Source organism: Oncorhynchus tshawytscha, linkage group LG17, assembly GCF_018296145.1.
Source record: "Oncorhynchus tshawytscha isolate Ot180627B linkage group LG17, Otsh_v2.0, whole genome shotgun sequence".
NCBI classification, from domain to species: domain Eukaryota; kingdom Metazoa; phylum Chordata; class Actinopteri; order Salmoniformes; family Salmonidae; genus Oncorhynchus; species Oncorhynchus tshawytscha.
Window position 1 is genome coordinate 10,481,482 of NC_056445.1, and position 19,284 is coordinate 10,500,765.

Consider the following 19,284-nt stretch of genomic DNA (forward strand, 5'->3'; position numbering starts at 1 on the left):
TGCTATTAAACTATTTTGGTTCAGGATTCTGTTTTGCAAAGAACGTATTCGTATGCTGGCAACATTTAAAATCCATCTGCAGGTTTATATATAAAGAGGAGTGAGGGTGGCACCGAGTGGCGCTGTTGTCCAAGATGTTCAGCTATATAGAATTCCAGGCGTAAGCAATCGATCACCAATATGGGCTGGCTGCTGTACCATTCGTAGTCTCTGCACTTTGCGCTGCACTTGAGGTTGGACTAGAACCGTCTGCAATTGCAAAAAAAGTATCTAAAGGTATATTTTGCAACAAAGAGGACGATGGCAACATCCGTGAAATTGAACACCGGTGCAGGAATGCCCATTGTCGGTCTCGGGACGTGGAAGGTTTGTTCTAAATTTAGCAAGTAATCCCCTTTACTTGTATTTTGCCAAGAAAGGTAGCTATACTGCTAGCTAGCTAGCTAGGTCCAACTTTTTAAGTTCTTTGGTCTTTGAGCTAGTTAGCAACTTTGGAAATTACAGAATGGTATGCATTTATGACATATGAATACGTAGCTTTCTCTCTTCCGTTATGGAACTATAATATATTGTCAATTAACGTTACTTTTCTCTATTTAGAAAGCTCTCGACGATTAAAAATAAATAACCAGGAGCCAGCTGCAATTCCATAAAATGAGCACTGAGATTTGTTCGAGTTTAGATTTTTTTATATAGCCTGCCCTACTGTATTGTCAAAATATTAGCTAGTCAAGATATGTGAACGTTTTTAGGAACAGGCAATAGACCCCATAGATATGTGAACTCTTACGTTTTTAGGAACCGGCAATAGACCCCATAGTTTCTGTTACAATAAAGCTTTGCTTAGCCTTGGTCTTGTGATTTGTCGTTGAAAGGCTGCACCCATTTCCTCATAGCTGTATCATTAAAAGTCACAAATCCCCGTTGTGCAATATCTTGTGATCAAGTCTGTATACATTTGAATCCACAAGGGACATTTTGCAGGCTACTGCATTATATATATTTTTTTAAATGCAGTATTTATTATTGGACCGTCCTCCATTCCCTCTTTGGAGGACAAAAATAATTTTGTTTTTACTGCTTTTTTTGTTACATGTACAATTTACGTACATGAAACTTTTTTTACACAGTAGTTGCATAACTATATTTTGCTATTTGACACATTACATCTGGATACATAGTACTTAAACACATCCGATAGAGATATTACACATACATATATATACCCACCCCTTGGCTTTTTCCACATTTTGTTACATTACAACCTTATTCTAAAATTGATAAATGTTTTTTTTTCCCTAAATATTCTACACACAATACCCCATAATGACAAAGCAAAAACAGTTTAGACATTTTTGCTAATTTATATTAAAAAATTAAATATCACATTTACAAAAGTATTCAGACCCTTTACTCCGTACTTTGTTGAACCTCCTTTGGCAGCAATTACAGCCTCGAGTCTTCTTGGGTATGACGCTATAAGCTCGGCACACCTGTATTTGGGAAGTTTCTCCGACTCTTCTCTGCAGATCCTCTCAAGCTCTGTCAGGTTGGATGGGGAGCGTCGCTGCACAGCTATTTTCAGTTCTCTCCCGAGATGTTTGATTGGGTTTAAGTCCGGGCTCTGGCTGGGCCACTCAAGAATATTCAGAGACTTGTCCTGAAGCCACTCCTGCGTTGTCTTGGCTGTGTGCTTCAGGTGGTTGTTCTGTTGGAAGGTGAACCTTTTCCCTAGTCTGAGGTCCTGAGTGCTCTGGAGAAGATTTTCATCAAGGATCTCCCTGTACTTTGCTCTGTTCATCTTTCCCTCAATCCTGACTAGTCTCTCAATCCCTGCCACTGAAAAACATTCCCACAGCATGATGCTGCCACCCCCATGCTTCACTGTAAGGATGGTGCCAGGTTCTCTCCAGATGTGACGCTTAGCATTCAGATTTTCATTAGACCAGAGAATCTTGTTTGTCATCTTGTTTCCTTTTGGCAAACTCCAAGCAGGCTGCCATGAGCCTTTTACTGAGGAGTGGCTTCCATCTGGCCATTCTACCATAAAGGCCTGATTGGTGGAGTGCTGCAGAGATGGTTGTTCTTCTGGAACAACCATCTCAGAGGAACTCAAGAGCTCCGTCAGAGTGACCATCGGGTTCTTGGTCACCTCCGTGACCAAGGTCCTTCTCTCCCGATTGCTCAGTTTGGCTGGGCAGCGAGCTCTAGGAAGAGTCTTGGTGGATCCAAACTTCTTCCATTTAAGAATGATGAAGGCCGCTGTGCTCTTGGTCACCTTCAATGGTGCATGAATGTTTTGGTACCTTTCCCCCAGATCTGTGCCTTGACAAAATCCTGTCTCGGAGCTCTATGGACAATTCCTTCAACCTCATGGCTTGGTTTTTGCTCTGACATGCACTGTCAACAGTGTGACCTTATATAGACAGATGTGTGCCTTTCCAAATCATGTCCAATCAATTAAATTTACCACAGGTGGACTCCAATCAAGTTGAAGAAACATCTCAAGGATGGCCAATGGAAACAGGATACACCTGAGCTCAATTTCGAGTCTCATAGCAAATGGTCTGAATACTTATGTAAATAAGGTATTTCTGTTTTAGTTTTTTTTATACATTTGCAAAAATGTCAAAAAACCGGTTTTAGCTTTGTCATTATGAGGTATTGTGTGTAGACGTTTTTATTTAATCAATTTTAGAGTAAGGCTGTAACATAACAAAATGTGGAAAAAGTCAAGGGGTCTGAATACATTCTGAATGCACTGTATATAGTATTTTCAGTCACAACATTTATAGATCATGGTATTTTGAACCCACCCCTCAGCTGCTCTCAGCCCATTCCACCTACTATATCTCTGTAAACCACCCTCTTATGATTCGTCAGCCCGGAGGTGACATTGAGATCCTACTATTACAATGGGAGGCTTACTGGATATCCTATCTAAAAACATTGACCCCTAGTGGTCTGAATATTGACTTTGATCTCAGGCCTTTCTTATAAACAATCATTTATTTTATGAACAAGTATTATATATTTTACAGCTTATTAGCATAAACCTAATATGTTCCCCCTGTTGATGATGCTTATGCATTAAGGTTGAACCAAAAGGATTATATGTAACAATACGAAACAACTAAATATGTGAAATTGAATTAAACAATGTATGTTGATGCAAATATTATGTACAATATTCAATTATGTTTCTATATGATAACAATAGCCTAATTTAATATGCCATAAAAAAAACAGCTGTGGGAAACATTTGAGTCAACATGGGCCAGCATCCCTGTGGAACGCTTTCGACACATTATAGAGTCAATCCCCAACGAATTGAGGCTGTTCTGAGGTGCAACTCTATTAGGAAGATGTTCTTAATGTTTAGTATACTCAGTTCATATTACACTTGATCGTTCTTGACTATGTTTCTCCAACTTATTCTGTGCCTCTGTTTTAAATTTTTTTGTGCTTTTACCCCCCTTTTTCTCACCATTTCAATCATGTCTCACCACTGCAACTCCCCAATGAGCTCAGGAGGCGAAGGTCAAGTCATGCATCCTCCGAAACACGACCCACCAAACCGCGCTTCTTAACACCCTCCCGCTTAACCCGGAAGCCAGCCGCACCAATGTGTCAGGAAATACTGTTAAACTGACGACCAAAGTCGAGGAGTCGCTAGAGCGCGATTTGGTGGGAAGTAACGCCCCGCCGTGTCCGTAACGCACCTTCAGCGTCCTAAGCCGTCAACTGCCGTTTTGGCTACTGAAGATCTTGATAATGTTGTTGTTGAATCATTTGAAAGAATGAATCATTCTGTTTCCTGCTCCCTCCTCTGTACCAGTCCCCTCCAGGTAAAGTAACTGATGCGGTGAAGGCGGCCATAGCTGCAGGCTATAGGCACATCGATGGGGCCTTCATCTACCAGAACGAGACAGAGGTGGGAGAGGGCATTCATGTCATGGTCAAGGAGGGGGTGGTGAAGAGAGAGGAACTGTTTGTGGTCAGCAAGGTGAGATTCACTGTCTGCAGTACAGTTATCTGCTCTCAAATTTGTACCACTGGCATTGCAGTGAGAAGTTGAACCACTCTTTTAATATGCTATTTAAAATAACGAACTTGATATCAAGGCTATATGATTGAGATGATCAAATCTTGGCTAGTGAATTTGTGGTTTAGATTGAATTGAGGAAATTGGGTGGTAGTTACGCAAGTCAAGCTTGTTCTCTTTGCAGCTGTGGTGCACATTCCATGGGAAGTCTATGGTGAAAGAAGGCTGTCAGAAGACTCTCAGTGATCTGAAACTGGACTACCTGGATCTTTACCTGATACACTGGCCCATGGGCTTCCAGGTGAGACTAATATCATTTTAACACTATCTCACTTATAGCTTTTTTGCTCCAGTAGGTGCCATTGTTTCATGGCAGGGGTATTCAAATCAAATCCTGCAGGTATGGAGTACTGCTGTTTTTCTGTTCTACCTGATAATGTCCCAGGTCTAAATCAGTCCCCGATAAGAGCGGAAGAATGAAAATCAGCAGTAGAACTGGCTTCAAGGTCCAGATTTGAATTCCCCAGGTGTATGGTGCTGTAAGAGGAGTGTCTAATGACTTTTATAATGACTATCGTTGTTGCGCAGCCTGGTGAGGACCTCTTCCCTACGGACAGCAATGGAAATAATATCGACGATGGCTCCAAATTCCTGGAGACATGGGAGGTGAGTCAGTGCGAGAGGACGCGTCCTCGAAGACACTATAGGACACTGTACAGTTCACTTCAACTGGGTTATATTCATTAGACACCAAACGGACTGAAACAGGGACTACCTGGTCCAATAAGAAATGCTCATTTTTGTTTTCCGTTGTGTGCCCTAATGAATACAACCCTGAGTTTATTGTAATCTTATCACACAATGTGGATGCCATGTTGTCCTGTATACTAGGCTATGGAGGAGCTGGTGGATGCTGGACTGGTCAAGGCTATCGGTGTCTCCAACTTTAACAAAGACCAGATTGAATCCATCCTGAACAAGCCAGGCCTCAAGTATAAACCTGCCAACAACCAGGTACTGACTTTCCTTCATTACTGAATGAGTGTTTACTGATGGCGATAGTCACTCAAAAAGCTTGCGAGCCTGGGGTCAACACAGTACATTGTGAAGCACACAATGCTGATCCTATATTCTTATGTGAGGTTAATTGTATCTTGTATCCCTCAACCTTCTTCTAAATTAGGACACTGATCACCCAACGCTTGTTTTAAACTCTCCCTCAAAGGACAGAGGCGTCATTGTCAATATCCCTGCCCCATTGTCTTATTCACAGTGACCGCTCGGTCAGATAAAGGCCTGTTTAGTGCCTTTTTATAGTCAGCTTCTTTCCCTGAGGCAAGGGAGCGATGCTTTGGTGACCTTCTATTCCTGTTGTTTTCCAGGCACATCTATCCCAGTAGACATCCTGATTAACGGGTACATATCTATCTGGTTATTTGAGTGGACAGACCCCTTGTGCTTTCTATTGTCACCACACTGAACAGCTTCCCTAATAAACAGCTAATCTTTATTGCGCTTATTTGACCGTAATACACAAAGGGTCTTCATTAAAATAAAAGTTTATTTATTTATTTGTAATCCACCATATAATTTAATTCTGTATCTTTCTCAAGATAAAATACCACCACTAATTCTCTTATAATACAGTACATCCCGTGTGTTGTAATAAGAACTGTAGGTGAAGTTGAATAACCTCGTTAATTCTTTCTACTGCCAGGTTGAATGCCACCCCTATCTGAACCAGGAGAAGTTGATCAACTACTGTCACTCTAAGGGCATCTCTGTGACAGCCTACAGCCCCCTGGGTTCCCCAGACAGACCATGGTGAGGGCGTATACTTCAACTAATAATACCTGAGAGAAATACACTCAGCATACAAAACATTAAGAACACCTGCCCTTTATGACAGACTGACCAGGTGAAAGCTATGATCCCTTATTGATGTCACTTGTTAAATCTAATATTTCAGCTCAATGTTAGGAAGGTGTTCCTAATGCTTGGTATAGTCGGTGTACATTCACCTTGTACATGAATTCTGAACATACACAGCCATTTACAGTTGTCCCTGTGAAGAGATTGTAACATTGTGTCAATAACAGGGCCAAACCAGAGGACCCTTCTCTGCTGGAGGATCCCAACATCAAGGCCATCGCTGAGAAGCACAAGAAGACCTCTGCCCAGGTACAATACTCTTTTTAAAATGTTTTATTTAACTAGGCAAGTCAGTTAAGAACAAATTCTAATTTACAATGATGGCCTAGAAACAGGTCAGAAACGGGTCAGCAGCATACCACCCTGCATACCACTGCTGGCTTGCTTCTGAAGCTAAGCAGCGTTGGTCCTGGTCAGTCCCTTGATGAGAGACCAGATGCTGCTGGAAGTGGTGTTGGAGGGCCAGTAGGAGGCACTCTTTCCTCTGGTCTAAAAAAATATTCCAATGCCCCAGGACACTGCCCTGTGTTAGGGTGCTGTCTTTCAGATGGGATGTTAAACGGGTGTCCTGACTCCCTGAGGTCATTAAAGATCCCATGGCACTTATCGTAGGGGTGTTAACCCCAGTGTCCTGGCTGAATTCCCAATCTGGCCATCAAACCATCACGGTCACCTAATAATCCCCAGAAACAAATTATTATTATATTTTTTTAACTGCCTTGTTCAGGGGCAGAACGAAATATTTTGTACCTTATCAGCTCAGGGATTCGATCTAACAACCGTTCGGTTACTGTCCCAATGCTCTAACCACTAGCCCCTACTCTAATACCCTTTTCACACTATCGAGGCAACCCGAACCATACTGATATTTTCTTTAACCTGGGATCCCATTTACATGTCCGCTTTCCTCTCTCCATCATCCTCACTTCAGGTCCTGATCCGCTTCCATATCCAACGGAACACGATTGTGATTCCCAAGTCTATCACCCCCACACGTATCCAGGAGAATTTCCAGGTATTATCTCCCATAATTCTCCATTACTTGAAGAGGTGTGTCATCTGATTTAGTTCACGTGTGTGGCTGTGGGGTAATTGTCTTTTTGAACCATGCAGGTGTTTGACTTTGTGTTGAGCGACGAGGAAATGAAGACCATTCTGGGCTTCAACAGGAACTGGAGAGTCTGCCCAATGACAGGGTGAGGCCCCATGTGGTTTATTTTGACCAATGGTCTGTAGTTTACAGTATACACTCTCTCTGCAGAGGCTCAAACTGTTTAAATAAGTATTATGAAGTCAAATCATTTTAATGTGATGATGACAGCTATGTGTGTTATGCTGTTACTTTTCTTTGCATGCAAATATACTTCATGTTTATTTGATTTCTGAACATGTGAGAAACTGTACTGTCTCTCTGAATGGTGTTTTTTTCCCCTTTTCATCCAGGAGCATGAAGCACAAGGACTACCCCTTCAATGCTGAATTTTAAGGAAAGTTACATCTGGTGCTATGACTTGGTTGAGATGTCTGTCCTCTCTCTGTTTAGATTCATTATTATTTCTCACTTTAAGACAATATGCATAAATAGCCATCCTTGAGCTAGTTTCTAGTGATTGACTGATTTAGTATCTGTGTGTTTCAGTATTGTATTTCTCATGACATATACACTCTGACCTATGTTATAGCATGCTAACCTAGCATAATGCACAATGGTAATGGTAGGATTGAAAAAAGCTGGAGGGTTTGGTAGGAAATCTGGAGCCTAGGATCTGCTAACGCACAGTAGGGTGTTTGTGGCTTCTCACATGACCTAGTTTGTTTGTCTCTTTCGATTTGATTCTCCAATGGTCTCTCACAAACTTTTTCATCCACATTTACAGGCCATATAATACCCATATGACTTTATAGAATTGATGTTAACCATAGGAATTCATAGTTCAACCATAGGAGCTGGGTATGTCATACCGAAGTAAGTTACAGAAATACCACAATGGTACCTGGACATTGTATGTGATGTACAGTATTACATATCAACTGTGAGATTTTTCATTTAAATCCATCTGTTTTTGTTTCAGGGATAAAAACAGCCAACGAGTAGAAAATTGGCATATAGACATAGCTTATCCAAATAGTACATTGACCTATATGCATTAAGATATTTTGTTGAACACTCCCTTCCATCAAATTCCTACTCATAGGAGCCGTTTTCCCTAGAAATAGTCATCCACACTCCTTGCCTAACAGGATAAAGCACTTCTACTCATTGACTGACTCATGATGTGGGTTGAGACTGTTGTGAAATTCCCAGTTCCCTTTTGTGAAAGGTTAAATACAATTTTTTTTTACCAATAAAGCTTTCTTTGCTCCAGTCATTGTGCAGTTGATAAGAAAATATTCATATCATGGTTAGCAGTTTAAATATATAGAAATACATGACATCTTAGTGCAGAACATCAATGAATCACATTTTACTGTGTAAATTGTCAATGTTAACATATTGTTTGAGATATCTCTAAAGAGCGCTGTCTAAGCAATGATGAATATAATTTTATACTAGAACAAGGTGCACAGGGACACCATGATTTGAAAGGCACTTTCCAACATGTAAGTACACTTACAACTGTGCAACATTTATAATAAACGTGTTTAAACTCTGAACAAGTAAAGGCAACACTATTTGGCACTTACAGTTGAAGTCGGAAGTTTACATACACTTAGGTTGGAGTCATTGAAACTCGTTTTTCAACCACTCCACAAATTTCTTGTTAACAAACTACAGTTTTGGCAATTCGGTTAGGACATCTACTTTGTGCATGACACAAGTCATTTTTCCAACAATTGTTAACAGACAGATTATTTCCCTGATAATTCATTGTATCACAATTCCAGTGGGTCAGAAGTTGACTGTGCCTTTAACAGCTTGGAAAATTGGACATTGACCTGTGGATATATTTCAAAGCCTACCTTCAAACTCAGTGCCTCTTTGCTTGACATCATGGGAAAATAAAAAGAAATCAGCCAAGACCTCAGAAAAAAAATGGTAGACCACATGTCTGGTTCATTTTTGGGAGCAATTTCCAAATGCCTGAAGGTACCACGTTCATCTGTACAATCATTAGTACGCAAGTATAAACACAATGGGACCACGCCGCCGTCATACCGTTCAGGAAGGAGACGCATTCTGTCTCTTAGAGATGAACATACTTTGGTGCGAAAAGTGCAAATCAATCCCAGAACAACAGCAAAGGACCTTGTGAAGATGCTGGAGGAAACCGGTACAAAAGTATCTATATCCACAGTAAAACGAGTCCTATATCGACATAACCTGAAAGGCCGCTCAGTAAGGAAGAAGCCACTGCTCCAAAACCTCCATAAAAAAGCCAGACTATGGTTTGCAACTGTACATGGGGACAAAGATTGTACTTTTTGGACAAATGTCCTCTGGTCTGATGAAACAAAAATAGAACGGTTAGGCCATAATGACCATCTTTATGTTTGGACGAAAAAGGGGGAGTCTTACAAGCCGAAGAACACCATCCCAACCGTGAAGCACGGGGGTGGCAGCATCATGTTGTGGGGGTGCTTTGCTGCAGGAGGGACTGGTGCACTTCACAAAATAGATGGCATAATGAGGATGGAAAATTATGTGGATATATTGAAGCAACATCTCAAGGCATCAGTCAAGTTAAAGCTTGGTCGCAAATTGGTCTTGCAAATGGACAATGACACCAAGCAGACTTCCAAAGTTGTGGCAAAATGGCTTAAGGACAACAAAGTCAAGGTATTGGAGTGGCCCATCACAAAGCCCTGACCTCAATCCTATAGAAAATTTGTGGGCAGAACTGAAAAAGTGTGTGCGAGCAAGGAGGCCTACAAACCTGACTCAGTTACACCAGCTCTGTCAGAAGGAATGGGCCAAAATTCACCCAACTTATTGTGGGAAGCTTGTGGAAGCAGTAAAACAATTTAAAGGCAATGCTACCAAATACTAATTGAGTGTATGTAAACTTCTGACCCACTGGGGGGAAAAATGAAATAAATAAAAGCTGAAATAAATCATTCTCCCTACTATTATTCTGACATTTCACATTCCACAAGTGGTGATCCTAACTGACCCAAGACAGGGAATTTTTACTTGGATTAAATGTCAGAAATTGTTAACTGAGTTGAAATGTATTTGGCTAAGGTGTATGTAAACTTCCGACTTCAACTGTATTACATTACACACTGACATTATCAGTGGACGTTCTGTTTGCCTCCTGAACTTTTCTGTATCTCAAGAACAATTTCAAAGTATTGGTTGAATCTGTATACAACTACTGGACTTCTCGCTGTATGTCCCCAGTATTTTTCACAGACAGGAAGACGGGCACTACTGTATAGGAATGTGGGTGTCAGGTCAGTGTCCGTTCTGTCTTTAGCTCCAGTTCCACTCTGAGGTTTCAGTACTCTGCATGCAGAGGGAAATCTTTGTGCTTGTTGCCCCTGCAGTGAGGAGGAGGAGGGTACGTCAGGGAAGAACAGGTAAAAGAGAAAGAGTTGAAGTCAGCATCTAGACACTCTGGAACTCTGTGGACTCACCATTCCATAGCGAATCCTCTCCAGTTCCTGTTGAAACCAAGGATGACTTTCATGTCTGCGGGACTTAACTTGAAGTCCAACACCTGTTTTCGAAGGTGACAAAATAACAATTTAGGAGTGTGAAGGAAACAGTGGCTCTGGGGTTATATCACTGCCTTGAAACCAAGAGATTGTGGGTTCAAATCCCACAATTTCTCTTTTTGCAACTCTCAATGTGAAATATACAAAAAGAAAAGGTAACGGTGTCAGTGGCTCCCAGGTTAAATCCCTGCCTTGTATGTAGGTTCAAAACTACTCTTGCCTGTTTGTGTATGACTTTCAATATCCTATACACTGAGTGTACAAAACATTAGGAACACCTGCTCTTTCCATGACAGACTGACCAGGTCATCCCTTATTGATGTCACTTTGTCTTGCCCATATTTAAGTAGTCAACATGGGCCAGCATCCTTGTGGAACGCTTTCGAACACCTTGTAGAGTCCATGACCCGCCGAATTAAGGCTGTTCTGGGGGGTGCAACTCAAATTAGGGAGGTGTTCCTAATGTTTTGTACACTGTATACAAAGAGAAGGGTAACAAGTGTGAAGGGGTCTGTGGCTCTGGTGTAAGGATCTTTCCCCCCCCAAAGCACAAGGTTGTAAGTTTGAAGTCTTGTGCTGGCTCTTGAGCACGTTTGGCTACTGGGGACTCTGCTGGTCAGTGAGTCATGGTTACTTCAGGGAGTGGCTGCCACACATTTGATGCCCGGAGGGCACTGGCATTGGCTGGAAGAGCGTGACAAGCGGACGGGCTAAACCACTCCTGGAAAAGGTGGGCACTTAGTTTTAAATGAAGACGTGCCTATATTTAAACAAAGTGCCCACTTTTTCCAGGAGGGGACACCAGGTATTTACCACCATGAGTTCTGACAGCCTTCCAACTATCCCGGAGAGTCAACGCAACTACATTCAGGAGCTGAGCCTGGGATCGAACCTACAATCCCATACATCAGAGGTAAGATTCTTGCCAGAGCCAACAGCTCTTCCACACTTAGAACACTGCCCTTTGTATATTGACATTGAAACAGAGAAGAGAGGAAATTTAAACCTAGAACCTCTAGGTTGGGAGGCAGGGATTTAACCTCTGAGCAACCAACTCCTTCAGGATTCTGTGTAAGCACGCCCTTAGAATGCACTTAGTGGCTTCCACATCTCTACCTAGGCAGTTATGTTTGAATGGAAAAGACACTGCCAAAGTTCAATGAAGTAAAATATTTATTTTATTGAATCGCTTCCAGTCACAATTGTAATTGTCAAAAAATACCTGGAAATTTTCCTTGATCCGGGAGGGCGTAGCCGACTTGGGAATGACGATCACATTCCTCTGGATTTGAAAGCGGATAAGGACCTGTGGAGAGGACAACAACAGGGATTGGTCACTTGACTGACCCTAGACCAAGACTCCTTTTACCCAGCCAAAGAATGTAATGTTACCATGCGAGTGTTGGACCCACACCCCGACGACGTGGTTTCAAAACAATGATTCTTACGTTAGGTGAGACGTGTCTTGAAAAATAGCAGCCAAAACCGTGACAATTGATTGTCTCCATTCTAACCCCTAGCCATTTTCTTTAAAAGCTACATAAGGGACCAATATCCAATTTCATACATAGGCTAATCATTGTTTATAAATCTATCAGCATATTTAATTGTACTGTAAGGTTATTTGAAGAGTGGTATATAAGCCAAGTTAACCTCAACTTGAATGGACTCTTGTTGAAAATTCAGAACTTCACAGGAGTAAGCATGGTTGAGAACACTTGTTTGTTCTGCTCTTTGTTTTCCCTATATCTAGGACCATGTGTTTGGTGCAGTCATGTGACATGCCTGGATTTGAACCTTTTCATCAAAAGTGTCCTCTTTTCTTATTACGTCAGATGGTCCAGCACCATCCTCAGACGATTTATTTCATTTTTGGTGTAATTCAATATTTCTGGATAAGGCTTAAAATACAGGATCAAATCTTGCTACAGTATGTAACTAAAGGCAGAATTAGGGGAAACTGTTGACTCTCTCATACCTGTGCTGTGGTCTTATTGTGCTTAACAGCGATGGCCTTTATCTTTGGGTCCTCCAGCAGGGACGGCTCACCAGGTTTCGCCCTGTTGAAAATGTAATTTATTTTATGTTGACGTGAAGTCAAACACGCGTCATTGTTTGTGGTGGGTGGGGCCTGAAAAAGAATCTAGGGAAAGAGTAGGGTCTGACACTGAACGCACTCATTGAAACGTTGTCTATAACAAATTAAACACAATGCATGTTTTGGATCATTTCAGAGTACAGGTTGAGTGTATTTTAATTCTAGAACCTTCTATTTGACCCAAAGTGACTGTATACACATCAGGAGTATCTTAGAAAAGTGTGATCTGTCTCACCATGGTCTTTCTGGGGAGCCCAGGGGGCTGTAGGCTGTCACTGAGATGCCTTTAGAGTGACAGTAGTTGATCAGCTTCTCCTGAGTCAGATAGGGGTGGCATTCAATCTGAAGGGGACAAATACAAAGATGAGCCGTTGGTAATACATAGAGATGGGGCCATAATGCCTTGATACAAACTGTACGGACTTGTTTTGTCTGTCTTGATCACCACAGACTACAGTACCTGGTTGTTGGCAGGTTTATACTTGAGGCCTGGCTTGTTCAGGATGGATTCAATCTGGTCTTTGTTAAAGTTGGAGACACCGATAGCCTTGACCAGTCCAGCATCCACCAGCTCCTCCATAGCCTATACAACAGGTCAAGATCTAGCTCAGTAACCTGTCAAATATCTTACGGTATAATGTTGTTCGCTGGTGTCCGGGGGATGTTTTGTTTTGAAATACAGTATACCATTTTTGTCTTCCTTACCTCCCAAGTGTCCAGGAAGTTGCTGTCACCTGCGATTACTTGTCCGTCCTCACCAAAAGGAAATAGATTCTCTCCAGGCTGCATTGACAAACAGATCAGTCACAGGGACAATGGTCCTCTCGCTCTTAACCAGGGACAATTTGAAAGCTGATAGTCATTTTATTGACACAGACACACACAGTACCTGAAAGCACATCGGGGAGTGGATTAGGTAGAGGTCCAGGTAGTCTAGTCTGAGGTCACTCAGAGTCTTCTGACAGGCTCCCTTCACCATAGACTTCTGATGGAGGGTACACCACAGCTATTTGGGAGAAACAGTTATATTAGACTGCTGCAAGTGCATGTTGAAATACAATTTAAATGACAATATTATCCTATGGACAAATTGAAGTGTCACGGTGACGTGTGGCAGTTGAGTAAGAGTACACCCAGAAGAAATGATAGTACTAGCATGACATTGGTGACTATACAGAGCATACGCATGCACATGACATGCCTTCAGGCCGTATGGAGCTCTTTGTCTGCCTGGCGTCTAGTGGGAAGTCATATGACCAAATCTACAAACATGACTAATGAGTCTTGTGATTCATGACACGTTTTCCACTTTTTGACACAGTGACCAAGTCGATAATCGTCCTCACCTTACTGACGATGAAAAGCTCCTCTCTCTTCACCACCCCCTGGCCAATCATGGTGTGAATGCCATCCCCCACCTCATCCTCATTCTGGTAATAGTAGGCTCCGTCTATCTGTCTGTAGCCTGCAGAGATGGCCGCTTTCACTGCCTCTGCTACCTTGCCCGCATCTGCCTGCACAGGGATTCAGAGGAATTACAGATTAGGGCCTAGATATTGTGTTCTATTGTGGTTACCTCACACTTGATTTGAGCCTCTGTCGTGAAAGGTTACAGAATACTGTAGAAATACTAATCATGATAGATGTATGATTACACTGTATAATATAATCATCATCATCAATATCACAGAGTTAGGCCATCATTTAGTTACCTATGTTGGTAAATTCAAGTGTAGGCTAAACTGCAATTCCAAGTGTGACATTAAAACATTAGTGCAAAAAATATGCTGCTAATCTTGGTCATCATCATAGTTCATTAAAACTCTCAGGATATATGGCAAATGAGATGACTGTCATTTATTTGAACATAAACATACCAGTAGCTGCAAAAGGAAAGAAACAGTTAACTGCCTACTGTTGATTCCATGAGTTTAGTTCAACAATGATCAATGCCATCCATGCAAGAGGACTAGAAGAAACATAATCACACTTTATCTTACCCTCCATGTCCCCAAGCCTACGATAGGCATGCTGGCCCCGGTGTTGAGAGTTACAGTTGGTGTGGGTGTCATCTTTAAAGATCTGCTGTAGTATCAATCCTGGGTTGTGAGAGGAGAGGATCCCTGTATTCAGAGTGGAAGGAATAAGGAATCAGTATTCTCAGTGCAGCACACAAAGAGTTGAAACACAGATGTGAGGAGGGTTTATGTAGAGGGAGAGCGGCTGTTTGTTTGGTTACGCCTGCAACCCTACATCTAAAGCAGCGAATGGGGACAGAAAATGGGCAGTGAAGGAGTAGCTGAATGAATCAGCATGTGTACGTGTGTGTACGTGCGAAAGAGGGTTTTGCTTGTCACAATGACAAGGGAAACGTTTGTTTAAATCATTCCGGATGTGATGCAGGAGGCAATTCATGCTAATGTCGATTGAGTTGAAGAACATATGATATAACAAGGTCAAGTATACAGCTTTTTGTTGGTGTTGATCAGTATTTGTAGGTTGCCTAGAGCCAAATCATCTTCCTTATACAAGGTAACAAATAGGCAAGTTTTTAAATACAATATTGGAGTGATTTTTGACCTTGCAATCAATGATTGTGATAAAAAAAAAGGACATGTCATGGGGATTTCAGCAGTCAGAGACTCATGGTACAAAGCTGACTTTTGAAATCAGCATCCTGTGCATACAGTTTTGTATGCAGGTGTGATTAGCATAAAATGTATGAAGGAGGCCTAGCATAAAAACACAATAGATTAAACGCAACAGACCCAGAACCACAAACTCCATATTTTATGCAGATCTGCAACACAAGCCTCAAAAGCATATCTAGGTTACTAAATGTGAACCTACAAGCTATCTAGGTTGGGCATACTGTTAGCAGTGTGGTTAAGGTTAGGTTTAAAGTCCAATTTTAAGAAGAGAAATTGTAGAAACGGGCAGGGTGTAAGACTTTGACAACTGCTGACGGGCCTGAAGAGCCTGTCTAGATGTCTCTGGAGCCACAAACAATCTAGCTAGCGTCTGCAGTCCACACATTGTTTCATGCACGATTATCTAAACTTGAGAAAAGCGGAAATGTACAAACAAAGGATGACAAGCTGAGGGCGGGGGATAAGTATTAGCGTTACTTTAAATGATTAGGTACGTACAATCCTGTTACTCTGGTTGTGTAAAATGCTTTTTGTCACCTAACTCTGTATCTAAATCAACCACGGCTGTGCACATCTCGTGCTCTTGACCTCACCCCCTGTAAGTCTGAAACGTGCATGTTCGGAATGAGGTCTCTCTGTTCCGAACAAGTCTGTTCTTATCCTCTACTCTAAGGACAAACAGTTCTTAGTGTGAGAACACAGGAGACTATGGGTTGGTTTGACACATTGAGACAGTTGTGGTGGATTAAGAAAATGTAACAAGGTTGGGCTATATAAGGCAAGTCCCAACTCAGAATCATTAGGCTTTCACTCTATCTACGTCTGTGTGTGTATTGTGACCAGCCCCCTTATCAATACATTTTTAATAAAGTTCATATCCTGATTGACCTGGTCTCTCCTCCTTATTGGTAATTTAAAATATCCACCACACACCTTTATTTGCCAAGGTAGAGTACATGATCAGTGAATATATTCAATGTACTCGCTACATTGTGGGGATCTCATTGTATGGTAATAACTGCATGTATATACGACTTGCATCCTTGGCACAAAATGATTATATTCTACTCAATCCATGAGCTTCATTAATGTCATTCAGACTGTTTTGAGGTTGATACAATCGGCTATGAGAGCTGAGGTTCATAGCTAGGCTCTGAACTAATATTTATACCAAATGTTTTAGGGTCCATTCACAGATCGGCTACATAGCTAGCTACACATCCATAGGCAATACAGACCATTTTTATCCTCCACGTAATAAGCAAGAAAAATAGCTAGCTAAACTATGTAACTTCAGCTGCATTGCACGGCAAATATCAGCAAGGCACGCTTACAAAATTTTACATTAAATTTGCAGGAAATGCTTTGGCTAGCTAGATTCTTTACATCTACCGTTTCACAAGATGACAGTCTGGTTTGCTGGTTATTTCAGGAGTCCCTAAAACATGAACTTCTACGGGATCGGTGTCCCACCCGCAGGACGGTTGAGCTAACATATGCTAATCACATTAGCCTGAGGTTGTAAGAAACAAAAAATAAATCCCAGGACATAGACATATCTGATATGGGCAGGAAGCTTAAATTCTTGTTCACCTAACTGCACTGTCCAATTTACAGTAGCTATTACAGTGAAATACTACCATGCTACTGTTTGAGGAGAGTGCACAATTATGAACTTAAATTAATAAACCAATTAGGCACATTTGGGCAGTCGATACAACATTGAACAGATATGCAATGGTTCATTGGATCAGTCTAAAACTTCGCACATACACTGCTGGCCAAAATCTAAATTGCGCCTGGGCTGGAATAATACATTATGGCCATTCTCTTGCATTTCAAAGATGATGGTACAAAAAAATACAAAAAAACATGTTTTTTTCATTGTATTATCTTTTGCCAGATCTAATGTGTTATATTCTCCTAAATTAATTTCACATTTCAACAAACTTCAAAGTGTTTCCTTTCAAATGGTATCAAGAATATGCATATCCTTGCTTTAGGTCCTGATCTACAGGCAGTTAGATAGGGTACGTCATTTTAGATGAAAATTGAAAAAAGGGTCTGATCCTTAAGAGATTTTTAAACAACCAGAATTACAATGTCATACTCATGTCACAACGCCCATAAAGCTAACCTGCTAGATGGCTTATAATGTTAGCTAGTCAGCTAGCTTGCTAAATAGCCATTTTCGTAACTTAGCGTTGACAAAAAAATATGCATGATCATTTGTCTCTACATTAACTAACAAACTAACATATTCCTCACAACTGTCAATTTTTTTGTGCATGATTTGTTATTTAAGTGATAATGCCAGAGAAGCCGGTGTTTGGAGGATATATTGGCATGGGTGTTGTTAGACCCCAACTGTTGTCACCCAGGCGAAGGATATTAGAGTCATGGCCAAAAGTTTTGAGAATTACACAAATATACATTTTCACAAAGTCTGCTGCCTCAGTTTGTATGATGGCAATTTGCATATACTCCAGAATGTTATGAAGAGTGATCAGATGAATTGCAAAGTCCCTCTTTGCCATGCAAATGAAGTGAATCCCCCCAAAACATTCCTACTGCATTTCAGCCCTGCCACAAAAGGACCAGCTGACATGTCAGTGATTATCTCGTTAACACTGGTGTGAGTGTTGACGTGGACAGGGCTGGAGATCAAATAACAGACTGGAAGCTTCAAAAGGAGGGTGGTGCTTGGAATCATTGTTCTTCCTCTGTCAACCATGGTTACCTGCAAGGAAACACGTGCCGTCATCATTGCTTTGCACAAAAAGGGCTTCAAAGGCAAGGATATTGCTGCAAGTAAGATTGCACCTAAATCAACCATTTATCGGATCATCAAGAACTTCAAGGAGAGCGGTTCAATTGCTGCGAAGAAGGCTTCAGGGCGCCCAAGAAAGTCCAGCAAGTGCCAGGACCATCTCCTAAAGTTGGTTCAGCTGCGGGATCGGGGCACCACCAGTACAGAGCTTGCTCAGGAATGGCAGCAGGCAGGAGTGCATCTGCACGCACAGTGAGGCAAAGACTTTTGGAGGATGGCCTGGTGTCAAGAAGGGCAGCAAAGAAGCCACTTCTCTCCAGGAAAAACATCAGGTACAGACTGATATTCTTCAATAGGTACAGGGATTGGACTGATGAGGACTGGGGTAAAGTCATTTTCTCTGATGGATCCCCTTTCCGATTGTTTGGGGCATCCGGAAAAAAGCTTGTCCGGAGAAGACAAGGTGAGCGCTACCATCAGTCCTGTGTCATGCCAACAGTAAAGCATCCTGAGACCATTCATGTGTGGGGTTGCTTCTCAGCCAAGGGAGTGGGCTCACTCACAATTTTGCCTAAGAACATAGGCATGAACAAATAATGGTAGCAACACATCTTCCGAGAGCAACTTCTCCCAACCATCCAGGGACAGTTTGGTGACGAACATTGCCTTTTCCAGCATGATGGAGCACCTTGCCATAAGGCAAAAGTGATAACTAAGTGGCTCTGGGAACAAACAAAAAAGAAATCTATATTTTTGGTCCATGGCCAGGAAACTACCCAGACCTTGATCCCATTGAGAACTTGTGGTCAATCCTCAAGAGACGGATGGACAAACAAAAACCCACAAATTCTGACAAACTCCAAGCATTGATTATGCAAGAATGGTCTGCCATCAGTCAGGATGTGGCCCAGAAGTTAATTGACAGCATGCCAGGGCAGATTGCAGAGGTCTTGAAAAAGAAGGGTCAACACTGCAAATATTGACTCTTGCCTTATGGCAAGGTGCTCCATCATGCTGGAATGGTCTCAACTTCACGTAATTGTCAATAAAAGCCATTGACACTTATGAAATGCTTGTAATTATACTTCTGTATTCCATAGTAACATCTGACAAAAATATCTAAAGACAC

General features: G+C 41.6%; 2 protein-coding genes across 2 annotated transcripts; one reads left to right on the plus strand and one right to left on the minus strand.

Moving 5' to 3' along the window:
* The first annotated feature begins 180 nt into the window (after positions 1-180).
* LOC112217159 (aldo-keto reductase family 1 member B1-like) lies at positions 181-8,342 on the plus strand. Its single transcript, XM_042300134.1, has 10 exons — positions 181-366; positions 3,839-4,006; positions 4,230-4,346; positions 4,634-4,711; positions 4,937-5,059; positions 5,763-5,869; positions 6,145-6,226; positions 6,909-6,992; positions 7,091-7,173; positions 7,421-8,342. The coding sequence occupies exons 1-10, from the start codon at positions 301-303 to the stop codon at positions 7,461-7,463; spliced, it is 951 nt and encodes a 316-aa protein (XP_042156068.1). The 5' UTR covers positions 181-300; the 3' UTR covers positions 7,464-8,342.
* A 1,629-nt stretch (positions 8,343-9,971) lies between these two features.
* On the minus strand, positions 9,972-15,001 carry LOC112216839 (aldo-keto reductase family 1 member B1). The gene is made up of 10 exons (XM_024376952.1): positions 14,735-15,001; positions 14,081-14,248; positions 13,624-13,740; positions 13,440-13,517; positions 13,195-13,317; positions 12,970-13,076; positions 12,615-12,696; positions 11,859-11,942; positions 10,556-10,638; positions 9,972-10,459 (listed from the first exon to the last, which is right to left on the minus strand). Exons 1-10 carry the CDS (start codon positions 14,804-14,806, stop codon positions 10,417-10,419), a joined length of 957 nt encoding a protein of 318 aa, XP_024232720.1. The 5' UTR covers positions 14,807-15,001; the 3' UTR covers positions 9,972-10,416.
* Between the last annotated feature and the right edge of the window lie 4,283 nt (positions 15,002-19,284).

What these genes read in the sequence shown, in the direction of transcription:
- LOC112217159 (XM_042300134.1), top strand. Translation starts at nt 301, where the DNA reads ATGGCAACATCCGTGAAATTGAACACCGGTGCAGGAATGCCCATTGTC. An exon ending in AATTCCTGGAGACATGGGAG is followed by an intron (nt 4,712 to 4,936) that starts GTGAGTCAGTGC and finishes CCTGTATACTAG; the next exon opens with GCTATGGAGGAGCTGGTGGA. An exon ending in GGTTCCCCAGACAGACCATG is followed by an intron (nt 5,870 to 6,144) that starts GTGAGGGCGTAT and finishes TGTCAATAACAG; the next exon opens with GGCCAAACCAGAGGACCCTT.
- LOC112216839 (XM_024376952.1), bottom strand. Translation starts at nt 14,806, where the DNA reads ATGACACCCACACCAACTGTAACTCTCAACACCGGGGCCAGCATGCCT. An exon ending in TAGGCTTGGGGACATGGAGG is followed by an intron (nt 14,249 to 14,734) that starts GTAAGATAAAGT and finishes ATCCCTGTGCAG; the next exon opens with GCAGATGCGGGCAAGGTAGC. An exon ending in ACTCCCCGATGTGCTTTCAG is followed by an intron (nt 13,518 to 13,623) that starts GTACTGTGTGTG and finishes TTGTCAATGCAG; the next exon opens with CCTGGAGAGAATCTATTTCC.